Raw genomic sequence first — 22844 nt, 5'->3', positions numbered from 1 at the left:
GAGGCAGCTCGAGCAGGCAGGTACCCAGAGACCTTTCCCACGCAGCCGGCCCTCGGAGACAACGTGGGGGGATCTGCAGGGAGTTAGGGAGCCTTTGGAAGTAAATCTATTAGACTTGATGGTTGCTCCCGACAGCGTTACTTTGGGGCCAAGTGAAAAATCAGGTCCGCTTTTTATTTTTGTGATATCAGAACACTTTTGTGACAGACTTCCCCCACGACCAGGCTGCCTGTCTTGTTCTGTTAGACCCTCTCTTCCTGACTCCGTCTGTTGGGGATGTTTTGGTGATGTTATCTCCATAGCCAGAGAGGAGACAGTTCTGGGGGCACATGGGCTTCCTGTGTTCATGACCACCAGATTGCTTTTGTCACGGGGACTGACTGATGGCTGGGGCTAGCTCAGCCAGAGAAGAGGGGGTAGGCCCTTCCCTTGGGGGAAGAGAGGGGAGCTAGCACCCCCAAGGGCAACCGCTCTCTTGGGTGTCGAGAAGCCCTGGCTTCAGAGGGTCCCTGGTGGGGCAGAGGGCCCTGGGACTGTCCGTGGCTGCCTTTCCAGAAGGATCCACACACCAAGACCAAGGTTACCAGCAGGTCCGCCTTTCCAAATCCTAATAAGAGTCTTACCTTTTATGGGTTGAGCTATATTAATGTCAAACATTTCAGCACAGAAAGCACCCTGAAAGTGTGATCACTGCCACCCCAAGTAATCAGAGTGAAAGGAAATCGAGAATTTTCCAGTTTACCCATTTATGCGTTTATTTTCTGGACTTGGGACGAATGTGACAATGGGAAGCAAAGGTGAATAAGGACTAGTCCCTGCCTTTGCGGAGCTGGGAGTCGAGAGGGGGGAAGATCTAAAAAAGCAGTAATTGAAGGACAGTATGGAAGGGCTCCAGAGCAGTGATTTTCGTCGCTGAACCATGCATCCGTCTGCCAGAAATTTTGTTGCTGGTCCTCGAAAGAGTTAACCACCCTGATGTTGTGTGAAGATTATAGACCCAACGATCTTAGTTGAATTCTCTTATGCACAGGGTAATTTCTGCCTTCGCAGTCCCTAAAATCATTCTCCTATTTTCACTGGTCCCCAGTGTAAAAAGGTTGAAAACCACTGCTCTGGAGTGTGTTCCCCGCTGAAGGAGACAGAGCAGAGAGCCACGGACCCTGCCAGCCACAGTGGAAGAAGGCTTCTCACTGGCATTGTATCTGCTCTTTCTCAGGTGCAAGTGGGGGAAGCCAAGGGAACAGGATGAACAATGATGATAATAAACATATCTCAAGCGCTGTGTATGGGCCCGGACATTCAGGGTACTAATTCATTAAATCCTCCTAACAAACCTGTGGTGGGCACTGTTGTCATATATAAATAGACTCATATCTTTCATTAATGGAGAACTACAGGTCAAGTGCAATAGCTATGCTTCTCTCTGCACTCTAAGAGTAAGCAAACGAATCTCCACCAACAGTGACATATAATTGAAAAATGAGAATAACACCGATGGAAACCATGGCCGCCTGGACACCACCCCAGTGAAGCATTGCTGACACGAGGCCCTTCTGAAAGTGCAGGGTTCCAGCCATCAGAACTGTGCACGTGCAGCTGGCAGGGTCTCCACAGTGCTGAGGGGCTCCTGGACTTCTTCGTAGGATGTGAATGAGAACCACTAGCGAATTCTAATTTACTATTCCTAAATATTAGTAATTTTTTTAAAATTTAGAAACTAAATTGAATGGGGTGACATTGATCAATAAGAATACATGAGTTGGCCCTGGCCAGTTGGCTCAGTGATAGAGCGTTGGCCTGGTGTGCAGGAGTCCCGGGTTCGATTCCCGGCCAGGGTATACAGGAGAAGCGCCCATCTGCTTCTCCACCCCTCTCCCTCTCCTTCCTCTCTGGCTCTCTCTCCCCCTCCCACAGCCAAGACTACATTGGAGCAAAGTTGGCCCAGGTGCTGAGGATGGCTCTGTGGCCTCTGCCTCAGGTGCTAGAATGTCTCTGGTTGCAACAGAGCAATGCCCCAAATGGACAGAGCATCGCCCCCTGGTGGGCGTGCCGGGTGGATCCCGGTCAGGTGCATGCGGGAGTCTGTCTGACTGCCTCCCCGTTTCCAACTTCAGAAAAATACAAAAAAAAAAAAAAAAAAAAAGAATACATGAGTTCAGGTGAAGATCTCTATAGCATTTGAACTGTTGATTGCATTGTGTGCCCAAAGTTTTCTGTCATCATATATTTGTCCTTCTTTACTCCTCTCCCCTTCTCCCCTTCCCTCTTATAACTGCCACACTTTTATCTATATCCATGCATCTCAGTTTTATATTTTATATAAGAACATATTTTTATAAATACCAATATATAAATATTAGTAATTTTTAGGAACTCATGGGTTCATAATAAGTAGCCCTTAATCCCACATAAAAATGAGAGTCTATGGAATTGCAAATCTTTTGCTCATAAGAGCAATAGAAAGGAAACTGTAGTGAGTATCAGTTGTGTGTCTGCCATCTAAGAGATACATCCTACTCACTCATGTCTGTAAAGGATATTTCATTGGCTCTGAGCCAGGCGTGACTTGTTCTTAGTCATTGCGAGGGCTCCCTTTTCTTTCACCTTGCGCACTCCGCCTAAGGAGGTCACGTGAGATTCTGATAGAGGCGCTGTCAGGGAGCCCAGGGACGCAGTGCTTACTCTGTGTTGACTGGCTTTATAGTGGCTATTCCTGTCTTTGCTGGTCATGTGCCCTGCTTCTGGCACACTTGGCCGTGCATCCTCACAGTGGTTCATTCCAATGACCACCCACCTGTCCACGGGGACACTTGGCCATGGTGCCCAGGGTCTAGCCTTTGTAGGCATCCAATAGCCACCATCTGCCGTCTAGGGTCCGTATAGTGGAAACCCAAATCAAAAATTATTTTACCTACTGTTTTCATCTTGCTTTTCATTTTAAGGCATTTCAACATGCCTTATTTTTTGAGCTGTTTTCATTTCCCTTCTCAAAGTAGTAATGACTCCTCCCCTGCAACTGACCTAAAACACATATGTTTAGTTTCATTCCATGCTATATTGGGACACTGGGGTGGGGTGGGGTGCACACATTTAATAACCATTTGGAGACCACTGCTAAGGATGACTGGGAGTCATTAGAGTTTTTAAGAAAAAGCTAATCTTTTCTTGAAAGTGGTTAATCTTTTAAAAAGGAGACTTTTAGATAGACTGATTAAGTGATCTTAGAAAATTATATAATGTAACTACAGTTGCATGGAAAAATGTCCTTTTTTAAAGAAATTCATACTGAAATATGTATGAGTGAAATATGATGTTTGTTATTGTTAATGCTTAGGTGAAAAATATGAGAAAATGTGGCAAAATGTTTGTAATTGTTAAACCTAAATGAGGTCACATGGGCATTCATTATACAGTTTTCTCTGTTATTCTGTACATTTTCATTGTTCATATATGTATATAATAAGAAAATATAGAAATAAACCCCTCTCCAGAGATTGGGCGGGAGAGAACTAGGGAGCCAAGTTAGTGCGAAGGTGAGGGCAGCCAGTCAGGGCTGGTGAGGGGCACACCTAAAACAGGATCTCAGGATGGAGTGGACACTGTGGGCTGAAAGGTTTCATCCACTCTGTTCCCTTCTCTAATTTTCACAGTCCAAAGTGCTCCGGGAAAAATGGCTGCTGCAGGGTATACCCGCTGGAACTGCTGAAGAGGAGGAGGCCAGGAGGCGGCAGTCTGAGGAGGATGAATTCAGAGTCAAACAACTTGAAGATAACATTCAGAGGTAGGTGGTTTCCTGCCCCGTGTCCCCAGGTTGTAGTTTCACAGTGCAGTAACCACTAGTGTCCTCTAGGGGGCTGTGCTCAATGCAGTCACCCTTTATCCAGCGATTTAGAATTCTCTTCCTAAACAGAGTACACTGATACCATTTAAACTTTTCCAGAGAATCTAGAATTATTACTCTAATAACTATTATACTGAGCTATCCTACAGTTCAGTGATGTCTTCAGAGACGAATGAGGTGTTGTAAGCGGCTTGTCCCTTCACTAAATGCCCCTTTTATATTTATTCTATCAGCTTTGGCCTTCTCCTCCTCTGGGTCAGGCTGTTAGCTATTATTGCTGCTATATACTATAGTAGGTCTGTTTTCAGTTTGCTACATTTGATCAATTTGACCAGGGGAGAATGGGAACCAAGGGTTTTGGGATTGAAATGAAGAATGTAGGAGCCCTGAAGGAGGTCACCCCTGTGGTTTATGTGCCTGTGCTCCAAAAATTAACTTTGTGTTGTTTACTTCCACTACTCAGGGCGTGAGTGGCTTCCTTTATGGTCTTACTACAACCAGGTTCTGAACTTTTCAGTCTGGGAACTAAGTGACCATCCTATGACCAGGGGCTGGCTGGGCTCACACAGGGGCAACGTAGGTTCTATGTGGGAACTGTAGCCGTGACGGGTACCCGCACACCTCGCCAGGGATGTGAGGTGGAGGTGGGAGGTGGTAAGTGCAGCTGTCTTAGAACCACCTCCCCGCTCCACCCCATCCCACCAAATTCGCACCATGGAGAGCTTCACCTCTTCCTCCTGGGGTTATGAGCTCTTTTAAAATACAAGAGGTACTAGCTAAACTGCTATCAGTCATTTATACCCAAGAGTGAATGAAGACTCCAGTAGTGCCACCAATGGGGGAAAGCCCTGGGGGCCTCCCACCCTACTTTGAATGTCCTCTAAAGGGCTCTCAGAGCAGCTTGTCTGAACTTTGTTATATACAAGGGTGGGCAAAAGTAGGTTGACAGTTGTTTGGATGGAAAATAATATAATAATTAGTAAATGATAATACAAGGATAAACTGTGTTTTGCATACTCACAACTGTAAACCTACTTTTGCTCTACTCCGTGTGTATATATGTACATGTAATTGGAAGAAGAAAATTTTAGTCTGCAGATACTGGCATAAACTTGCAAGGACAAGAACCCCTAGGGCCCCAGGAAAGGAAATGACTTCCGGTTAGGAGCCCAGAGGACATGAAAATGAGGAGCCGGATGGAGTAACTCGGAGTCCTGAGCCTCAGGCTTTCTTCTCCTCAGAAGTGGCTCAGCTGCCTGGAGCTCAGACAAGGGGAGGGAGCCAGGATTATCGGACATACTGACAATAAACTGGAGAGGAAAGGCAGCTCTGAGAAACGGTTACATAAGAGGTTTGTTTTTCAGGCTCAAAGTGACAGGTCCATGGTGCTTTCAGCTGCAGTGATGCGGTGACAGTTTACATGATACAAGATTTCTTTGTCTTTACCCTCGTTCAAAGTGACAGTCATCTTCCTGTCCCTTTCCTACCGGTTTTACATAATCACAGCAGATGGGTCTGGCGCCAAGTGTATGCTCCATAGCTGTGTGCTGGAAAAAAATTGGGGCTAGGTGCACTGTGCATTGGGGGACCCCTGCCTGGCAGGGCAAGTTCATCAGTTTCCTCTCCAGTCCAGCTGAGAAAAACCCTAGGGACCAGGCGGCCTGGGCACAGTCGGTTCACAGTGAGAACTGTGGTTCAGGTTTGGGGTTGTGCACTTAGAGATCAAATTCAGAATCTGCTCTTTATATAATAGGAATTCGGAAACTGTCTACAGAGCAGATGCAGCTGAACCACTAAAGAAAGAAATTCTAAAGGAAAATAATCTGTGGATCTTTCAATCTTGGTCTCCTGGTCTAAATCCCTCCCCAGCAACAAATTAGATTCTCCTAAAGACCTATATGAACTCTTTGCAAACTATAAAGTATATTAGTACAGTTGTGCCCTAAAGCTAGCATTTTAATCGCTGTTGGTGAGCCAAGAGTAACGAGTGAAGAAGCAAGAGAGAACAGTACTCAGAACGCAGAGAATGCCTGCAAAGGAAGATCAAGGGAAAGGTGGGGCATTTAGTTTAGAACCGGAAGAGATAATAGCGACCTAACTCAGAACTTCAAGTGTACATAAGATGTAGGTCATGTCTTAATTTTTTATGTCTGGGCCATTCTTGTTTTGTTTGTTTGTTTGTTTTAGTGAGAGGAGGGGAGGCAGAGAGACAGACTCCCGCATGTGCCCCTACAGGGATCCACCTGGAAAGCCCAGTAGAGGGTGATGTTCTGCCCATCTGGGGCCATTGCTCTGTAGCTCAGCAACCAAGACATGTTTTTAGTGCCTGAGGTGGAGGCCATGAGCCATCCTTAGTGCCCGAGGCCAACTTGCTCACACCAATCAAGCCATGACTGCGAGAGGGGAAGAGAGAGAGAAGGGGAGGTGGAGGGGTGGAGAAGCATATGGTTGCTTCTCCTGTGTGCCCTGACTAGGAATCAAACCGGGGACATCCACACACCAGGCTGACACTTGACCACTGAGCCAACTGGCAGGGCCATTCTGAATATGATAAAGACTTAAAGCATGAGAATTAGACATATGTCTATTCCCCTAGATATCTTCGAGAAGAAAGAACATAACCACCTTTCTAATTCTGATTCTCAAGTTCTTTATACTACCAATAGCCACATAAGAAGAATTTGCAGACATGTTTTCTTCCAAAATGTTAATTGTAAGTTGTTAGTAGGTTGGAACTGAGAATGTTGTCTCTCTTCCCGAACTATTATAGGCAGTGCTTAGATCTTGAGGGGTCAGCTCACAAAGAGGGCGAGAGAGAAGGAAGGTTGCAAATATGGAATAGATTGTTAAATCCTTGGCATTACAATCACCTGAAGAGCATTTTAAAGAAATACATATTCCTGGGCCTGGTTCCTGGAAATTTGGATTCACTGAACCAGGTGAGGAACCCAATAATTGGTAGTTTTTAAAGGGTGCTCCAAGTAATTCTTTAGCATGGTCAGGCTCAAGAACAATTGCTGTAAATGGGGAAAAAAAAGAATAGATCATATAATAAAATCCCATTTTAATACCGAGAAACTCCCAAGGGAAGTGAGAAGTAAATAATGTTTATAAGAAAATTTGGTTTCACACAAACAGATAAAAAAGGACAACCCTGACCCTTGATTGTAGGCTGACTGTCAGCCTTAGTGCTTTGGCTCCAGGGAATTTGAAACCTGCTGTGGGACTCCTGTAGGGGGCAATAGAGCTATCTTTCCGGTACAGAGCTCGGGTCTCTCTGCCACAGGCCCCGTGGTGGAGCCAAGCTTCCATTTAAACTTGATTGGAAACACCCTTGGTTGACCAGACTAAAAATTATACAGGTCAGGAAAGCTGGGTACTTTCCCAAAGGCCAGAAAATTCCATCATTTTTCAAATATTTCTGGTCGAAATGAAGGGCATGATATGATAGCCTTGAAGGATGACATGAAGATGGCGGGAAAGGACGGAGAGAACCGGCCATTAATATGGATAAATATCATAGGTTGTCATTTTTTGCACAATTTCTCCTGGGGCAATGTCAGGATGGTGCGGTCTATTGATTCTATTCCTAGCTCTCTAGAAACCAGACGTAAAGTAGACTTTAAAAAAATCAGAATGGCTGAATGCAAAATCTATACAGAGATTTCTTTTTAAATTTTGCTCTTTTAAAAGTTTGAAATGTCACATATTTTATATGCTTTGGTTCCCATTGGAGTACCATATTAGGAAAGCCCAAAGGTTTGCTTCTGGTTCGGGCCCCTTGTTAACCGTGGTTCACGCCATCACAGTATGTGATGGGCCCCTGGGGACACACATGAGCCTCATATTGATACTTGTGGAGATTTTAGGCAGTTAGATCCACAGAAGCCCTGTCTACTTTCATGTCTGTGCCAATCAACAAGTCTTGTCGTTTGCATCGTGATTTTCCCACTTAAGTTTCTCTTTCCAATGTCATCAGGTTTTATTCAAGCATCCTCAACTTTCTTTCGTGAGAAATGTGGGGGAAATTTGCCCCTTGCCTTGGAATATTACCCCAGTGAAGTAGGAAACCTCGTGGAGTAGTAAATGGAAGTGGAATGAGCTGTCACAGAGCCAGGATGCTAATTCCAGCTCTGCTGAAAATTTGCAAAAGTCTCATTCTCTCTGGTTTTCTCATCTCTGCAGTGAGAGCTCTCTCAGGATCTTCCAGTCCTGGTGTTCGGAGGTCCTCTAATTTGAGAATTGGCTAGGGATCCCTTTTCTGAACGAATATACCTGTGCAGGGGAATGTCGCTACTGTGGAAGGAAGTGGTTTTGGAGACAGGCTAGAATTGGGGAAAGAGGTTAAGCTCTCAGGAAACAAAAGCCGCGTGTGTAACTGACTCATCACAGGGGTGACTAACTCATCTGAACAGTTGTCATTTCTAAAATATGTCACGTCAAATATTCATTGAATAAAATATTGAAGTCTCTGCTGCAAAGCCAGAGAGGGCAACTTTTTAAAAGAAAATTCAAGATGAAAGTGGGCTGGTTCATTTCTGCTTCTGATTTCAGAGTCTCCGAGTGCCTCTGTGGGTCTCTGATGGATACCGGAATTCACTTAATTTTCCACGTTCTTAAATCTCAGGGCAGAGGACTGGAGAAATCAGGCATGAGCACGTGTGCGTTATATTATAGGAATTTGGCAGCCAAGAAGACAGCCACCCACAAATAACTGTTCTAGAAAAGGCAGCCACAAAAATGTTCATTGGAATCACAACCTACACTTGGTTGGGATTTGTTGTGTTCCCCTACTCGCTATTGTTGACTCCATGGTGGACTGTTCTTTCTCAGCAGGGAGCAGGGCGCTGCACATTGGCACTCCACCCTCCCAGCCTGTGCCCCACCTCTCACAACCACGTTGGGCACTCTAACTCTGGTCTCCTTCTTGTTCCTTTTGTTATACCAACATAAAGCTATATGTACCATAAATCATATAGTGATATAGTGAGATCTCTATATCATCTGATATGTATCGGTCTTGTACTCTGTTCTGGGTACTGACCTAGCTTTCTGGTCCCCATTAATTCATTGATTTTCTCATTTCATCTTCCTAACACTCCCATGAAGTTGCAGGGACCATGATGATGCCCATAAGGTGGTTGGAAGAACTAAGGTTTAGGAGGTAATATGCTGCTTACTATGGCCCCATTCATAAGTGAAAGAGTAAATACTCTTTGAACTCAGCTCTGCCTAACCCCAAAGCACACTGTCAAAAATCTCTACAAAAGTTGTTATTTTAAGCTTAAAAAGGTCTGAGATCTGTGCTATTCAGTGCAGTCACACTGAAGCTCACCTCATGGCATAGGCAGACGGACAGGTAACGTGCTCCCTCTGCCCCGGCAAATGCTCCTGCAGGAAGCAGTGTAGTAAATGTGCAAGGGGCTGGGCTCGAGTCCATTGGGAATGATCATTGTGGCTGGCCAGGGGGCCCCCTTCAGGCTCTTGCAGGAAGTACAGGCTCCATTTTAGGCTTCATTCCTTTGTCTCTCTGAAGCCCTTCGCTCCTGAATCCACTTTTCTGGCCCAAATCTCTGTTGGAAACAGTGTGTGGTTATATAAAGGGCTTCCCAGCATAGCATGCTGATTAGGAACCTGGACCTTAAGTGCTGGCCTTGTTCTGAGTGCTAGTGTTGCATTTATGAGTTGTTTGATCTTGGACAAACCCTGTAACCTCTCTGGATGGCGTTTCCTCACCTGGACACTAAGGATAACAATGGAAAGTTGTAACATGTCAAGATCATGGCATTTGTGAAGTGCCATGTACAGCAGGCTGTCAGCCAAAAAGAGTATTGCCACTGTTACTGTTTTCTCCTTTATCCTTCTAGAACAGGGTTTCTCAATAGCATCACTATTGACATTTGGGGCTGGATAATTCTTTGTTGGGGGCCTATCCTGTGCTTTGCAGGATATTTAACAGCATCCCTGACTCTACCCAGCAGATGCCAGTAACACCACAAGTCAAGACAATCAAAAATCTATTCAAGCATTGCTAAATGTCCTCTGGGGGAGGAGATAGCCCCCAATTGAGAGCCTCTGCTCTAAAGCCTGGACTTACAGGTACTGATACTAAGATAAAAATAACCCACCAAGTAGATTCAGAATACAGAACCCTGAAAAGACAGTTGAAAATAACAATCATGATTCTTGGTGCAGAACGACATCAAGTGTGTCAGTTACTTGGAAGGATGAGGCTTCTCTTAAGCACTGAGCCATGAAAGTCAGTTCTGTGTTAAAAAAAAAAAAGGTTGCTTCCAATGCTGCCCTGATTTTGCAAAGGCAGTGATTTTATGACAGCTCCTAAAACCCTAGCATCCTAGAGGGTGCATAACTGACCTGTTATCTGGATCAGCTTCTATCTGACACTCAAGTTTGCAATAAACTCAGCGAACGGGAGTCCATGAACAGTCTCTTCCCATAGGCCAGAAGTCGGAACTCACTTCCTCTCCATGTAACACCCAAGTCCACACTGCAGCAACTCTTGTTAGTATAAAGGGTTCTCCTCTGGGATAACAGTCATGTTCTCGGCGATTTTCCCTGGCTCTGTGGCCCCTAGCCTGCCCTCTTGGGACCACACAGAAGAGTCACTCTTCATAGACTCTGACATCTGGATGCCTGTGGCCTGCAGTCAGCTTGGGGAGCTGAGACAGGTAGGGGAGGAGACACTCTGAGATTGCTGTCAATCATGGCAACATGGTTGTGTGTTTCCTAGCGACAGTGGTGGAAGAGCCGTTGCCAGACATTTCCCAGGCTTCTTGCCTTACTCGCTGTAATTGCCTCATTGCCGGTCAGGTAAATTGGGTTTAAAGTGCCCAGAACTATGAAAATAGTGGGAGGCTTCCATCTACACACTGAGACCATATAAGAGCCCCCTTTGGGGAACACTTGCATTCTCCAGCCCTTAGAATAATCTCCATAATTGAAGGAATTGTGCACAGTCAACTCTCCTGGCAGCTGGCCTGACCTTTTTGACCTGTGATTGCTATCCCTCAAGTCTCCCTGCTACAAAAAGCTTGGAAAGTAGTATCTTTCTGCCCCTGTAGCTTAAAACCGCTCGGTATTCTTGACGGACCAAAAGTATCAAGGGCCCTGTTGGTGTTTTCCTGAACAGTCTTCACCGGCTGTGCTGTCTGAAGGCAGTGGACAGTCTCCCAGGTCCTTTCCAGCGAGGCCAGCCTACGCTCCTACAACATGACATTCTTACAGGCCAGTCTGGTGGCTGTGGTCTGGCCTCTAAGGACCAGGAGGACCCGAAAAGGCTCTGACAGGGAGCAGACATGCTCAGGCAGGCTGACTTGGCACCTCCATCACGGGGACACGGGCAGAAACGCCCCTTGCCTTCTCCCACACTGAAAGCAACTTCTGTCATCAAAGAGTCTTTGAATCTCTCACACCCCGAGTATGAGCCCTGATGGGGGGTTTCAGGCCAGGTGAGAGGGGGGCGGTGCACAGCAGTAGACGGGTGATGGGTTAGGTGTGGGGCGCGTCTATGAGGAGAGATTCACCTGCATCCTCTTCCCCTCCCTTCTTTGAGAAACTTATTTAGCACATTTGGAGAGCACGTGCAGTAGTAATAGTTGCTAAGTGAGGAATTTAAGGTTCATTACGCTCTCAGAGTCAGGAATTTGAGCAGTGAACAGCAGGAATGGCTTTCTGAATGTGGGGCTCAGCTGGGAAGACACACGTGGCTGGGGGCGCCTCGAGGGGCTGGGACCTGGAATCACTGGAGACTTCTTTCTTGTATGTCTAGGGTCTGAGCTGTGGTGTCTCAAAGACTAGGACTAATGTCCAGGGCACGTTCACGTGGCCCCTCAAGGGCTTGGCCTTCTCACTGCATGGCAGCTGGACTCTGACAAGGAGCAGCTCAGAGTGTCTGGGGAGCAAGCATTTCAAGAGACCCAGGTAGAAGCTGCAGGACTTCTTCTGTCCTGGTCCCTGGAGGTCTCATAGCATCACTTCTGCTAAGTGAGACTGATTCCAACTGACCCGCTAAAGCCACATCAGATTTAAGGAGAGGGAAATCAAACTCCGTCTCTCAATGGGAGCGGCAGGGCCACCCTGCAGAAGGGCGTGTAGGATGGGAGATATTCTTGCAGCCAGATTTGGAAAATACAATCTGCCTCAGAGCTTATGTTGTTTGGTGCGTATCTGAAAACCAAGCCTTTATTATTATATAGTTTTGTTTGAATGTTCTTTTATCTTTATCTTATTTCCTCTTTACTTTTATTTGTCTCAAAAATCTGTTTTGATGAAGTTTAGCAAAAAAAAAAAAAAAGGATCAAGGGATGGAGGCCTAAGTGTGACTTACCGAAAGCCACATGTGAAGTGACAAGACCATGGTGCCTCCTGCCAGCCGAAAGCTCCGCCTCGCCTTTTGATCTGCTTTGAAACAGAATCTGTTGGGGTATTACCCACGAGGGGAGAGGGTGTCCTGGAGTCTTGTGTTTGTTTCTCCCATGTAAAAAGTGCAAAGGGGAAAAAAAGCAAATAATGTCTGAATGCTGCCAGTGCGCAGAGGATAACTGCGAGGGTTCAGGGACACTTCTGCCAGCGTGGACCGTCACCTCTGTCTGGGTGCCCGGAGGAAGGGCTTTAAGCTCTGCGATATGGTGTGCATAAGGGTTCCCACCTTAGCCGGGTTCTGATGGGAGAACGGGATATCTCTCACCACCAGTGGCATTCAAGGCCCCTTCGGGGCCACACGGCTCCTTTGGGCAAATTGGGAAATACAGCTTCCCACAGGGCACCGCTTAAAACCCACTGGCTGGAGCCCATCCACTCTGCCCCTCGGCCAGCATCCTGGGGGCAGACACAAGCCGCACACGTGTGACCAGTGGCCCTGCTCCCTTCTCGGTCTCCAGTGGGCTCCTTCTGTTTGGTCATTAAGAAAGTCCCAGTTTCCCCCCATTCTTACCTACTCTCAGACAGCAGAGGAGATGGATATGAAGCTTTTCACAGGCCACTGGGGAACACAGACAAGTAATCCATCTATAAATGGGTGGAGAGCTTCTTTTAGAAAGCCCAAGAGGGTCTTTATGAGAATGTACACAGGGGAACGGTACTCCGGTTAGTGACTGCAGGTCAGACTTCCTGGAGAAGTGATGTTTGAATGTGTTTCTCTCCTGGTAGGCAAATGGTTTTCTCTTTTTTTCACTCCATTCCATTCCATTCTGTTTGTTCCTGGCTAGGATGCAAAGTCTAAGAGAACAAGGACTTCATTGGTTCCTTTCCTTGCTCGTCGCTTCAGGTCACTGGGTGACTTGAAACATCAGAAATGCATTCTCTCACAGTCCTGGGGGCTGGAAGTTGAAAGTCGAGGTGCTCGGAGAGCTGTGCTCCCTCCAGAGGCCCTGGGGAGCATCCTTCCTGCCTCTTCCAGCTTCTGCTGGCTCCGGGTGCTGGCTTGTGCCTGCGCAACTCCGATCTCTTCCTCTGTCTTCACATGGCCTTCTTTCTCCTTTTCTCCCTGTGTCTTCCTGTCTTCCGCTTCTTATAAGGACACTTGCCATTGGATTTAGGACCCATCCTGGGTAATCTTATCCATCTTGAAATCCTTAAATTAATGACATCTGTAAAGACCCCCTTTTTCCAAATAAGGTCACATTCACAGGTGCCAGGTGCTAAGATAGCCATAGCTCTAGGAGGCCACCATTCAGCGCATTTGACCCACCACATATGCCTGAGGGCCTAGAATATTGCCTGGTGCCTAGTAGGTTGCTCAATATATATGTCTAGTTTTAAAATTTAGCCTTAGGCCATCCATAGGATTGCCGTGAGGTTCAAAACCAACATTTACATCCAGAGATAGTGTAGGCCTATCTTTTTGGACACGAACATCAACATTATATTTGCTGAGTTCAAGTCCAGGATTTCCACCTCCTGCCTGTGTAATCTTCGGCAAGTTCCTTTATCCTCTCTCCGCTTGAGTTTCCCCTTTTATAAAAAGGAAGATAATGATAAATACCGGGATCAACTTTATTGGGTAGTGGCGATGATTAAATTAATGTATGCAAAGGGCTTAGATCTGTCTAGGACTTGGCGCCTAATAGATGTTAGCTTTCATTATAAAAATGAAAGAGTGCTATGACAATGTACAATATGTAAATAACCCCAAATTGTTTGATTTTGCATGACTTCCTCTCCACTTTCAGAAACTTCAGAAATGGCCTAGCATGCCATTTCAGAAGTCGGCTACAGCTGGCCCTGTGAGCCCACTGGTGACTTTGGAAGCCTCGGGCCTCCTCCCAGGAGGTCCAGGCAGAGGGGAAAGGGAGGCTTGGAGCACAGTGCTGGGAGCCAGAGGCTGCTGCCTTTGGAGGGGAGAGAGTAGCTTCTGTCCCTGGGGCAGCCGCCCCCCTCAGCTTCCTTCCTGTGATCAGCTTCTGTCTATTACCCATCAGGCCCTCAGCAGGAGCTCCTGGGCCTCCCAGAACCTGTCAGTTAAAATGCAGGGTGAAAAAAGATTAACTCCAAGGGCAGAAGAAGTAGGACAATGTGATTGGTGGATTTGAGAAGAACTAGACCAGCTGTGGGGCAGACTGGGTTGAGTAGGGTGAGAGACTGGAGTTATCTCAGAGGGTTATTTATTATTTTTTTAAGCACCTTTTATGCTTTCCAGTTGCTGGTTTAAAGAACCCTGTCTAGGCTGTCTGAGTGATGCCCTGCTCTGCTCCTTAGGGGACTTGCTCTGTTAGAGGAAAATGACTAAACCCAGTGCTAATCAAAGGATGGTCCAAGGACTGTTTCTGGCTAAGCAACTGTTTATTATCAGTCCGTGGTGAGATAAGAACAGAAGTTGCCAGGGAGGTGTTTGGAAACTTTACTAATAATTTGACATCACCACGACAGCCAAAGGATGGGTAATCAGTGGACCTGTCTCATTGAATAGACCAGTTGGGGTGTTGTCACAGCCGGTGGTGACTTGCATGTGGCATGAGACAAGTTCTAGTACGAATACGAGTCTGCAGTGGATTGGGAGAAAACCATAGTCCTTTCCACAGAGAGTCTGAAACAACTAAATGGCAGAGAGATGAGCATGTACCCCCGGGCCACATTTTAGCCTACATGTATAAATATTATCATTGCCATGTTTTACACCGGTCATCTTTAGATCTAGAAAAATAAAACTTGGAGAGTCTTTAGACTAAGACCCTTCCCACACTTCTCACCTTAAAGGTGTAGAACCCGAGGCTGGGACAGACCACAGGGCTCTCAGAGTGACCCAACCGGCCAGTGATTTCCTTGGAATTAAACCCAGGTCATGGGTGCTCTCTCAGGCCGCCGTTCCTCCCCTGCAGCTGATGGAAGAGCAAAGTCAGCCCCTGACGAGGAGTCCCACGCTCCGAATGAATGCGCTTGAATGGCACGGCTTCTTTGGGAGCAGCTGTTTCATAAACTCAGGCCTTTCAAACAGGGTAATCTGCTGTTGCTGGGGTCTGCTCCGTTAAGCATGGGACACTGATGTTTTAGTATTAGACACGCAGATATCTTGGTTTTGATCTTGAGAAAATCAGTGGATGTCCCAGCTGAATCTATAAAAAGGAACTAGAATAAGACTGCTTTCCCAGGGGGACATGCTGGGAATTTTTTGTTAGGCAACAGGAGGAGGACCAGAAAGATGTTTCGGTCCCAGAAAGCAGAAGTAAAACTTGACTCTCCTTCTGTAAGACTCTTTCTCTGTAGTTAAAAAATCATCCAAGAAGAATGGGCTTGTTTGGTCGGCCCTCCGCCATCAGGCAGGGCTACACTTAAGATTTCAGAGTGCTACACAGGTCTCCCGTTTTTAAAGAAGGGAAGGGAGAGTCTACAGTTGAGTGGCTTTTCCTTTGGCCAGCACTGTCCTGCTGTCCTGGCCATGACAGTGTTAATGGAGTCAGGCAAGGACAGAACGTGGCTTTCTCAGGGCACAGTCCCTGCAGGTGGAGGGCCAGAGGGACATCCTCATATCTCAAGAACGGTGGCACCTGCATTCTGAGTGTGTCCTGTATCTAGTGTCGCCAAGTGCAGCTTGGATAAAGAACATCATTAAGAGGGTCTTCAGGCCCTGGCCGGTTGGCTCAGTGGTAGAGCGTTGCCTGGCATACAGGAGTCCTGGGTTCGATTCCTGACCAGGGCACACAGGAGAAGTGTTCATCTGCTTCTCCACCCTTCCCCCTCTCCTTCCTCTCTGTCTCTCTCTTCCCCTCCCGCAGCCAGGGGGCTCCATTGGAGCAAAGTTGGCCTGGGCGCTTGGGATGGCTCTATGGCCTCTGCCTCAGGTACTAGAGTGGCTCTGGTTGCAACAGAGTGATGCCCCAGATGGGAGGAGCATTGCCCCCTGGTGGGCATGCTGGGTGGATCCCGGTCGGGCGCATGCGAGAGTCTGTCTGACTGCCTCCCCGTTTCAACTCCAGAAAATTCAAAAAAAAAAAAAAAAAAAAAAAAAAAGAGGGTCTTCAGACTTCTTCAAACGATATAATTTCTCTGGTTTTCAAGTGTCTTAATGAGAATTTTCCCCGGCCATCTTTGCTTTACTTAGTTATTAACCCTAAGTACTTTTTTGCTCCTCCTTAAATGTGAATCTGATGCTAGATACAGAATTCCCATAACAGTAAATGTGGATTCTCCACAAGGTTTTTAAATATTCACCAGTCAACCCTTCAGCAGGGAGGACTGAGGCCGACCTGGCCCCCCACCGTGGGAGGCAGAGTGGTTTAGGGCCCAGAGCAAGCATCTCACTGGATTTGAATCTTCACCTCACCATTTCTTACAGCTTTGGACTGGTTACTTAATATATTGTGCCTCAGTTTCCTTATCTGTAAAATGGAACTACTCATGGTATCTATTTTGGGGACTGATGTGAGGATCCAATGAGTCCATTGATGGTATCTGATAGCACGTGGCTCCTATAGATGCAACGGTCTCAAGGAAGATGGCATAGATACTCCCAGCCATTGTTTCCTGAAGGCTCAAACCTCTGGAGATTCTCAAAGTTTCTCTCCCTGTTATAGAGCATGTAACAAGCTAGGTTCACAGGTTATATGGCTCAGCTGGAGGTTTCTGCAACCAAGCTAGGAACTAGGAACATGCACTGTTACAGGAACAAGAAACAAAGTATTCAAAGTTGTAGGCATTTTGACGTTGATATATTGAGCTTTCTCTTCTGAAGTAACCACATGGTACCAAATCTGCAGAACGACAGCAATTTTCTCCTAGATCAGGGGTCCCCAAACTACGGCCCGCTGGCCACATGCGGCCCCCTGAGGCCATTTATCCGGCCCCCGCCACACTTCTGGAAGGGCACCTCTTTCATTGGTGGTCAGTGAGAGGAGCATAGTTCCCATTGAAATATTGGTCAGTTTGTTGATTTAAATTTACTTGTTCTTTATTTTAAATATTGTATTTGTTCCCATTTTGTTTTTTTACTTTAAAATAAGATATGTGCAGTGTGCATAGAAATTTGTTCATAGTTTTTTTTATAGTCCGGCCCTCCAATGGTCTGAGGGACAGTGAACTGGCCCCCTGTGTAAAAAGTTTGGGGACCCCTGTCCTAGATGCTTCTAAACCTAAATTCCCAAACACACCTCCTTTAGTGGACTGTTATTGGACCCGCCACTAGATGGCACCTCCTGTGCACATAAGCTCTCCCACATTGAGAACTTGAATTAGATTTTCTTTCAATACACACACACACACACACACACACACACACACACACACACACAATTTTCTATCCTTCTTGAAGCCAATAGTCAATTCTTTAATTTTCCTTTTAGCATTCAAATGATAGGACATATTCACATTTCTTGATAATTTGTTTAATATAAGAATCTATGGGTGTTCTTAAATCTAATGGGTCACAAACCACATGATTAAGAGCAGAGTCAATTTATTAAACAGTATGTTTTGGTTTGTCTTATAAAGCAGTGCATGCAGTGTTTAACAGAATAGTCTTTAAATTCAGTTTTTTAAAAAAGCACTAGGAGAGAAAGGAAAAACAAATATTTTAAATTAATATATATATTTTAAATTAAAAAAATATATATATTAATAGTGTGTATGCCATAGCCGCAGTGTTGTGAGATATCTTGAATAATGACTCAATCTCCACAGCTTTGAATGAGCTTTTCCATATCCATCAGTATAGCCATCTTATAGACAAGAAAACGAAGTCTAAGAAAAGTGAGGAGCTTACCCGGGGTTTCACCCAGCAAGTAGCAGCCCGCTGGACCTCCTGATCCTGGTTTGCACTGCCCTCTGCTGCCTCCCACTGGTCAAAACGGTCAGGAGAGGCTTGGCAGAAACCAGGTTGCATGCAATAGGAACTTTTTGGATTCTGAATTCTTTTTCTCCTTCCTCTCAATTTTCTTATCCACAGCAGAGGAAGAAAAACCAATCCCTAATAGCCGTGAAGGACTATGTACACTCTAAAGCGTTTTACAGGTGTCTGCTGTGTATCTTTGGAATCATATGGATTTTGTGGAAATACGAGAACCCTTGTATATGCCCAGGAGGCTTGTGATTCTTCACTCAGCCACACAAAAACAAATAATGCCTCTCTGAGTGAGACATCCCATTTTGATGTGCCTGTAACTATTTCAGCAACAAATCTGGTCTCCCCTGAACTCTCTGTTACAGTAGAGTTGCAGCGAGGTTTCCCTGTGCTTTCAGCAGGTAGTGCTCCCTTACTCTTGGGATCCAGAAATAATGGACAGTGGTGGGACAACTTTGGGGTGGGACCGCAGCTGAACAGGAAGATGACCCACCAATTCTGCACAACCCAAACCACCAAGAAGAGGTGGGTTGTTGTTTAAAAATTATCATTTTGGGATACAATGCATTCCTATTTCTGTATCCAGGAGTTCCCATTTGAAACGGCCAATCCGATCATCTCTTTGAGAGAGTACTTCAGTGAAAAGCACTAATCTCTGGATGAATTGTAAAGGGCATTTTTCCTCTTTGGGATTGGTGTAAGCCACTTTCATGTTGTGTCTAAGAGCTTCTCTAATTTGGCTTAATTTCTGAACCAGGCTGTGATCCCTACAGGAGAATCAGTTTGTATCTGAGGGTTCTCATTGGTAGGCTCTTAGAATAAGGAAAATTCTATTTTCCTTCTGGATCTGAAAACCCAGAATAGACATCATTCTCATTCGATTTTTCAATACACTAAGCTGTTATGAAACAGAATCAGTGTTGATAAGTCTATAAAGTTCATCAGAGAATAATGAACTTCTCATTATAAATATTTTTAGTTCCTAAACTAAAAATGTATAAATATTTTTAGTTCTTAAAGTTTTTGCTTTAAATCCCCATAATAAATGTAGTGTATGTGACTTCTTTACCTTCTGCAGGGCCTCAGTAGGACATTGGCTCACCCAACTACTTTAAATCAGGAGTTCAGGGTAGGTGGGCTTATCTACCAAGGCCATTCTGTCCCTAACTGGCCAGCCTCCAGGTCACCGGGGGCAGGCATGAGCCAACACCAGGGGAGGTAGCTTCTGCCTCAAAACAACCTGCACCACTGAAGAGATTCCTCCAAATGTCTCTTTTGTACCTGTAACATAGAAAAATGACAGGAAGATGCTGGAGGCTCTTGTGAATGTGCCAGGGAGAAACCAACAGTGCAGGACCACCTTGCACCTACAACCCATGCAGCCACTCAAGGAGAATGCAGTGTTGGGTGTGGACTCAGCCTCCGCCTGTAAGAGAGAAGCGATGCCCCAGCGTCTGCGCAGACTCCCTGACGACCCCTCAGTCTGTCCCTGTAAGGCCTTTCCTGCTGCATCCGTGCGAGGGCGCTGGTGCAGCTCACCAAGCAGGCTAAGGGCTTGTAGAAACTCATGGATCTGAGACAATTTCAATCCTTGGAACATTAGGGCCTCAAAGTTCAAATGAATGTCCTGACCAACATTTTACCCTAGACCAGAGATTTTCAACCTTTTTCATATCATGGCACACATAAACTAATTACTAAAATTCTGCGGCACACCAAAAAAAATTTTTTTTTTGCAGATCTGCCAACAAAAAGATACGTATAATTTTCATTCATTCCCACCAGATGGCTATTGTGTTGGCTGTTGTAATTTTTTTTTTATTTGACAATCTAAAGAGTGAGGTATTGTATGTTTTCACAGTTCCTGTGTCATACCAGCGTGCCATGGCACACCTGCTGAAAGTCACTGCCCTAGGTCATCAAAGGGAGCAGGTACGGCTGGCTTTGGCTTTCTGTCCTCCCTTCCTCTGGACACGGAGCACTCCGGTACCTCTAGGAGCTGCAAAGCCACAGGGACATGGTCCAGAGAGGACAGCTGAAGGTCTTGTAGGCCTCTCACTAACCTAGCCACAGGGCTGGCTCACTCTGCTTTTGCTTACAGTTTCACAATTTAATGTCACTCTTTTTTTTTTTTTCGGCTCAGCCTGTGGGGCCACAGTATTGTGAAAAGGCCTACTCAGAAGGCCCTCAATGTCAGTACAACATAAAAATTAATAAATGGAACCTCCCTGGTCTGCTTCCCACAACAATCCATACCAAGAACAGCCTCCTGGTCCCTGTGCTTTCATTCTGTCCCTCTTTGATTCGTCCACGTTTATCCTCCGTACACCTGCCAGTGTGGCCTTTCTAGAACAAGGCTACTCTCATCACTCTACTAAAACAAACAAATAAACAGAGAGATAAATAAGAAACTGAAATACTCTCCTGTTGCCTTCAGGATCAACTCTAAACTCATTGTGTCACTCAAGCGCTATCATATCCTGGGTCCTTACCCCCATTACTCTCCCAGTATTCACATGCAGAATAACCCAGGCCTGCAGAGGTCCTCACCCACACTGGCTTGAACCTCCTTGTGCATTTCTGCATCAGAGCCCTTCTAAAAGGCCTCAGAAACCCCTCTGCCTTGATGCTCTTTTTCTCAGCCCTCATATCCTACTGAAATGTTTCAGCCCCTACAATCCTGCCCTGCCCTGCCCCATCTCTAAGCAGAGTTCGTCTCGCTCTGGTCTCTGCATTCCCACTGCATTTTGGACTTCCAGTCTCAGCTCCACTGAGCACTGTTCTGCAATTGTTTCTACACCTGCCTTCCCCATCAGATGATGACTGTCTCAAAAGGAGAGACTGGGCCGCTAGCATGGTATCAGCTCAACACATGCTTGATAAGCAATTAGTGAGTGATCCAGACTATTTCAAACTTCTCTTCCAAGGCCCAAGAGACCCAAATGCTGTTGTTCCTGCCCTAGCCAGCTGGACCAGGACCACCCCTATTTTCATTTCAGGCCCGTCTCTGCCAGGCAGGTGTCTGATCTGTGAGCCTATATGTGCCCCAGCCCAAAGGCCTGATTGCAGCCCTGGGCTCCTGAGGGGAAGGGGCAGGGCTCTGAGAACGTGGGGGGAACAATGGCAGGAAGTGGCCCAGCGGAAAACGGTCAACCGGCACAGCCCATGCGGAGTAGCTTCCTGATTGGCTTGATTTGTTTTGAGCAGGAACTCTTAGAATAACTTTGGGATTATCCCGGTGGGATGACAAATTTCTCCACTTAGGAGGAGCTGTCCTCTGGTCGTGTCATGCATGGAAAACATGATGAGAAAGAAACAAAACCTAAGAGGAAGGTCCCTTTAGGAGAGACCGTTCAGATAACCAAGCCTCCCAGCCCTGGCTGCTGCCCCCCCACCCTCCCCCCCACCCCCCGGCTAACCTCCTCCTGAGTGTCTACTTGGGGCTCAATTGAGCTGTCACCTGTGCCTTCCAGATAGAAAACATTCTCCCCTCTGGGGCTTAAAGGCCGGAGGAGCTGCTTATCCTTTGGTGGCCTGTCCAGGCAGCTCCTGGAAGCCCAGGCTGCGGCCGCAGGCGGGGGAGGCTCCCTTTCAGAACTGCATTCCTGTGGATTGAGCGCCAGCTGTATACGAAGCACTCTTGTAGGCACAGTGGGAACCAAAGTAATACACCGATACTTGCCACACTCGCACGAGCAATGGCTCCCAAACCATTTTTTGTTCCGTGCCAAGGCCCAACTGAAGCAAGGATGTTGGGGGAGGGGGGTCTCCCAATCTGCTCATGCCTCAACCGGAGCGGCAATATTTGATCCAAGATGTTGGGGAAAATATTACATACTGGAAAGTGGAACGGTTTTACTTGCACAGGGCAGTCTAATCCTAGGCTCCCACAACAGGCCACCTGGGTCTAAATCCCAGCTCTGCCCCTAACTGCCACCGGGTCACAGGAGACCCAACTCTCTCCACCTCAGGTCTGTCATCTGTCACGTGTAGCAGCAGTTGCTTTGCAGATTTCAGAGACTGAATAATGTTTACAAACCATTTAGCAGGTTGTGTAATGTCCAATGGTCAATGCTCAATAAATGTTAGCTAATTTTACCACGATGACTGTTAGACATTAAATAATTTCTTTTTCAATACAGGGCTCATTAAGATACTAACTCAAGTATCTTGAACACTCCATCAATCTCCCCAGAGTAACCTCCAATATGGAGAACAGGCAAAAATGTACCCAATGTGGGCATTTGTAAAAGCTGCTGCTGAAGCTGTGTGGGCGTGCGCGTGCACACGCATGCACACGTGCACACGCACGCACACATGCGCACATGCGCACACACACGAGCACACAGACAGAGGCCAATGAGAAACTCTGACTCAGCAGCAACACTATCACAGAGTGCTGGATTTAGGCACAAACAATGTGTAAACAGGGATTTGGAAGGAGGAGGATGCGCCACATAAACAAATTTCACAATCAGTTAGGAAAGCCCAGATGCTTCCTGCATGAAGGGGTGAACTCGAGAGAGAATCCTAGGGTGAAACAACATGACTGCTGAGGCCATCCACCACTCTGGCCCAATTCCTGCATATCTGTGTGCCCTCCACCTGTGGTTTTATTTAGGTGAACCCCAGAGTAAATAGGAACAGTGCATTACACACACACACAAATGCACACATACACACAAACACGGGGTCAGGCGAAATTTGAGATAT

General features: G+C 46.3%; 1 protein-coding gene across 6 annotated transcripts in view; it reads left to right on the top strand.

Moving 5' to 3' along the window:
• Positions 1-22844, top strand: part of PALM2AKAP2 (PALM2 and AKAP2 fusion) — a 449455-nt gene that overhangs the window by 204075 nt on the left and 222536 nt on the right. For all 6 annotated transcript variants that reach the window (XR_010729046.1, XM_066256553.1, XM_066256554.1 and 3 more), the window contains one exon: positions 3651-3781. Coding sequence is in view for 5 of the 6 variants with exons in the window: in XM_066256553.1 (XP_066112650.1) it covers positions 3651-3781 (131 nt within the window). In the remaining variant the exon portion in view is untranslated. The remainder of the gene's footprint in view (positions 1-3650; positions 3782-22844) is intronic.

This window comes from Saccopteryx bilineata, chromosome 2, assembly GCF_036850765.1.
Source record: "Saccopteryx bilineata isolate mSacBil1 chromosome 2, mSacBil1_pri_phased_curated, whole genome shotgun sequence".
Lineage (NCBI taxonomy): Eukaryota > Metazoa > Chordata > Mammalia > Chiroptera > Emballonuridae > Saccopteryx > Saccopteryx bilineata.
The sequence above is the reverse complement of the archived record's forward strand: the minus strand, read 5'-3'. Positions and strand labels throughout refer to the sequence as shown.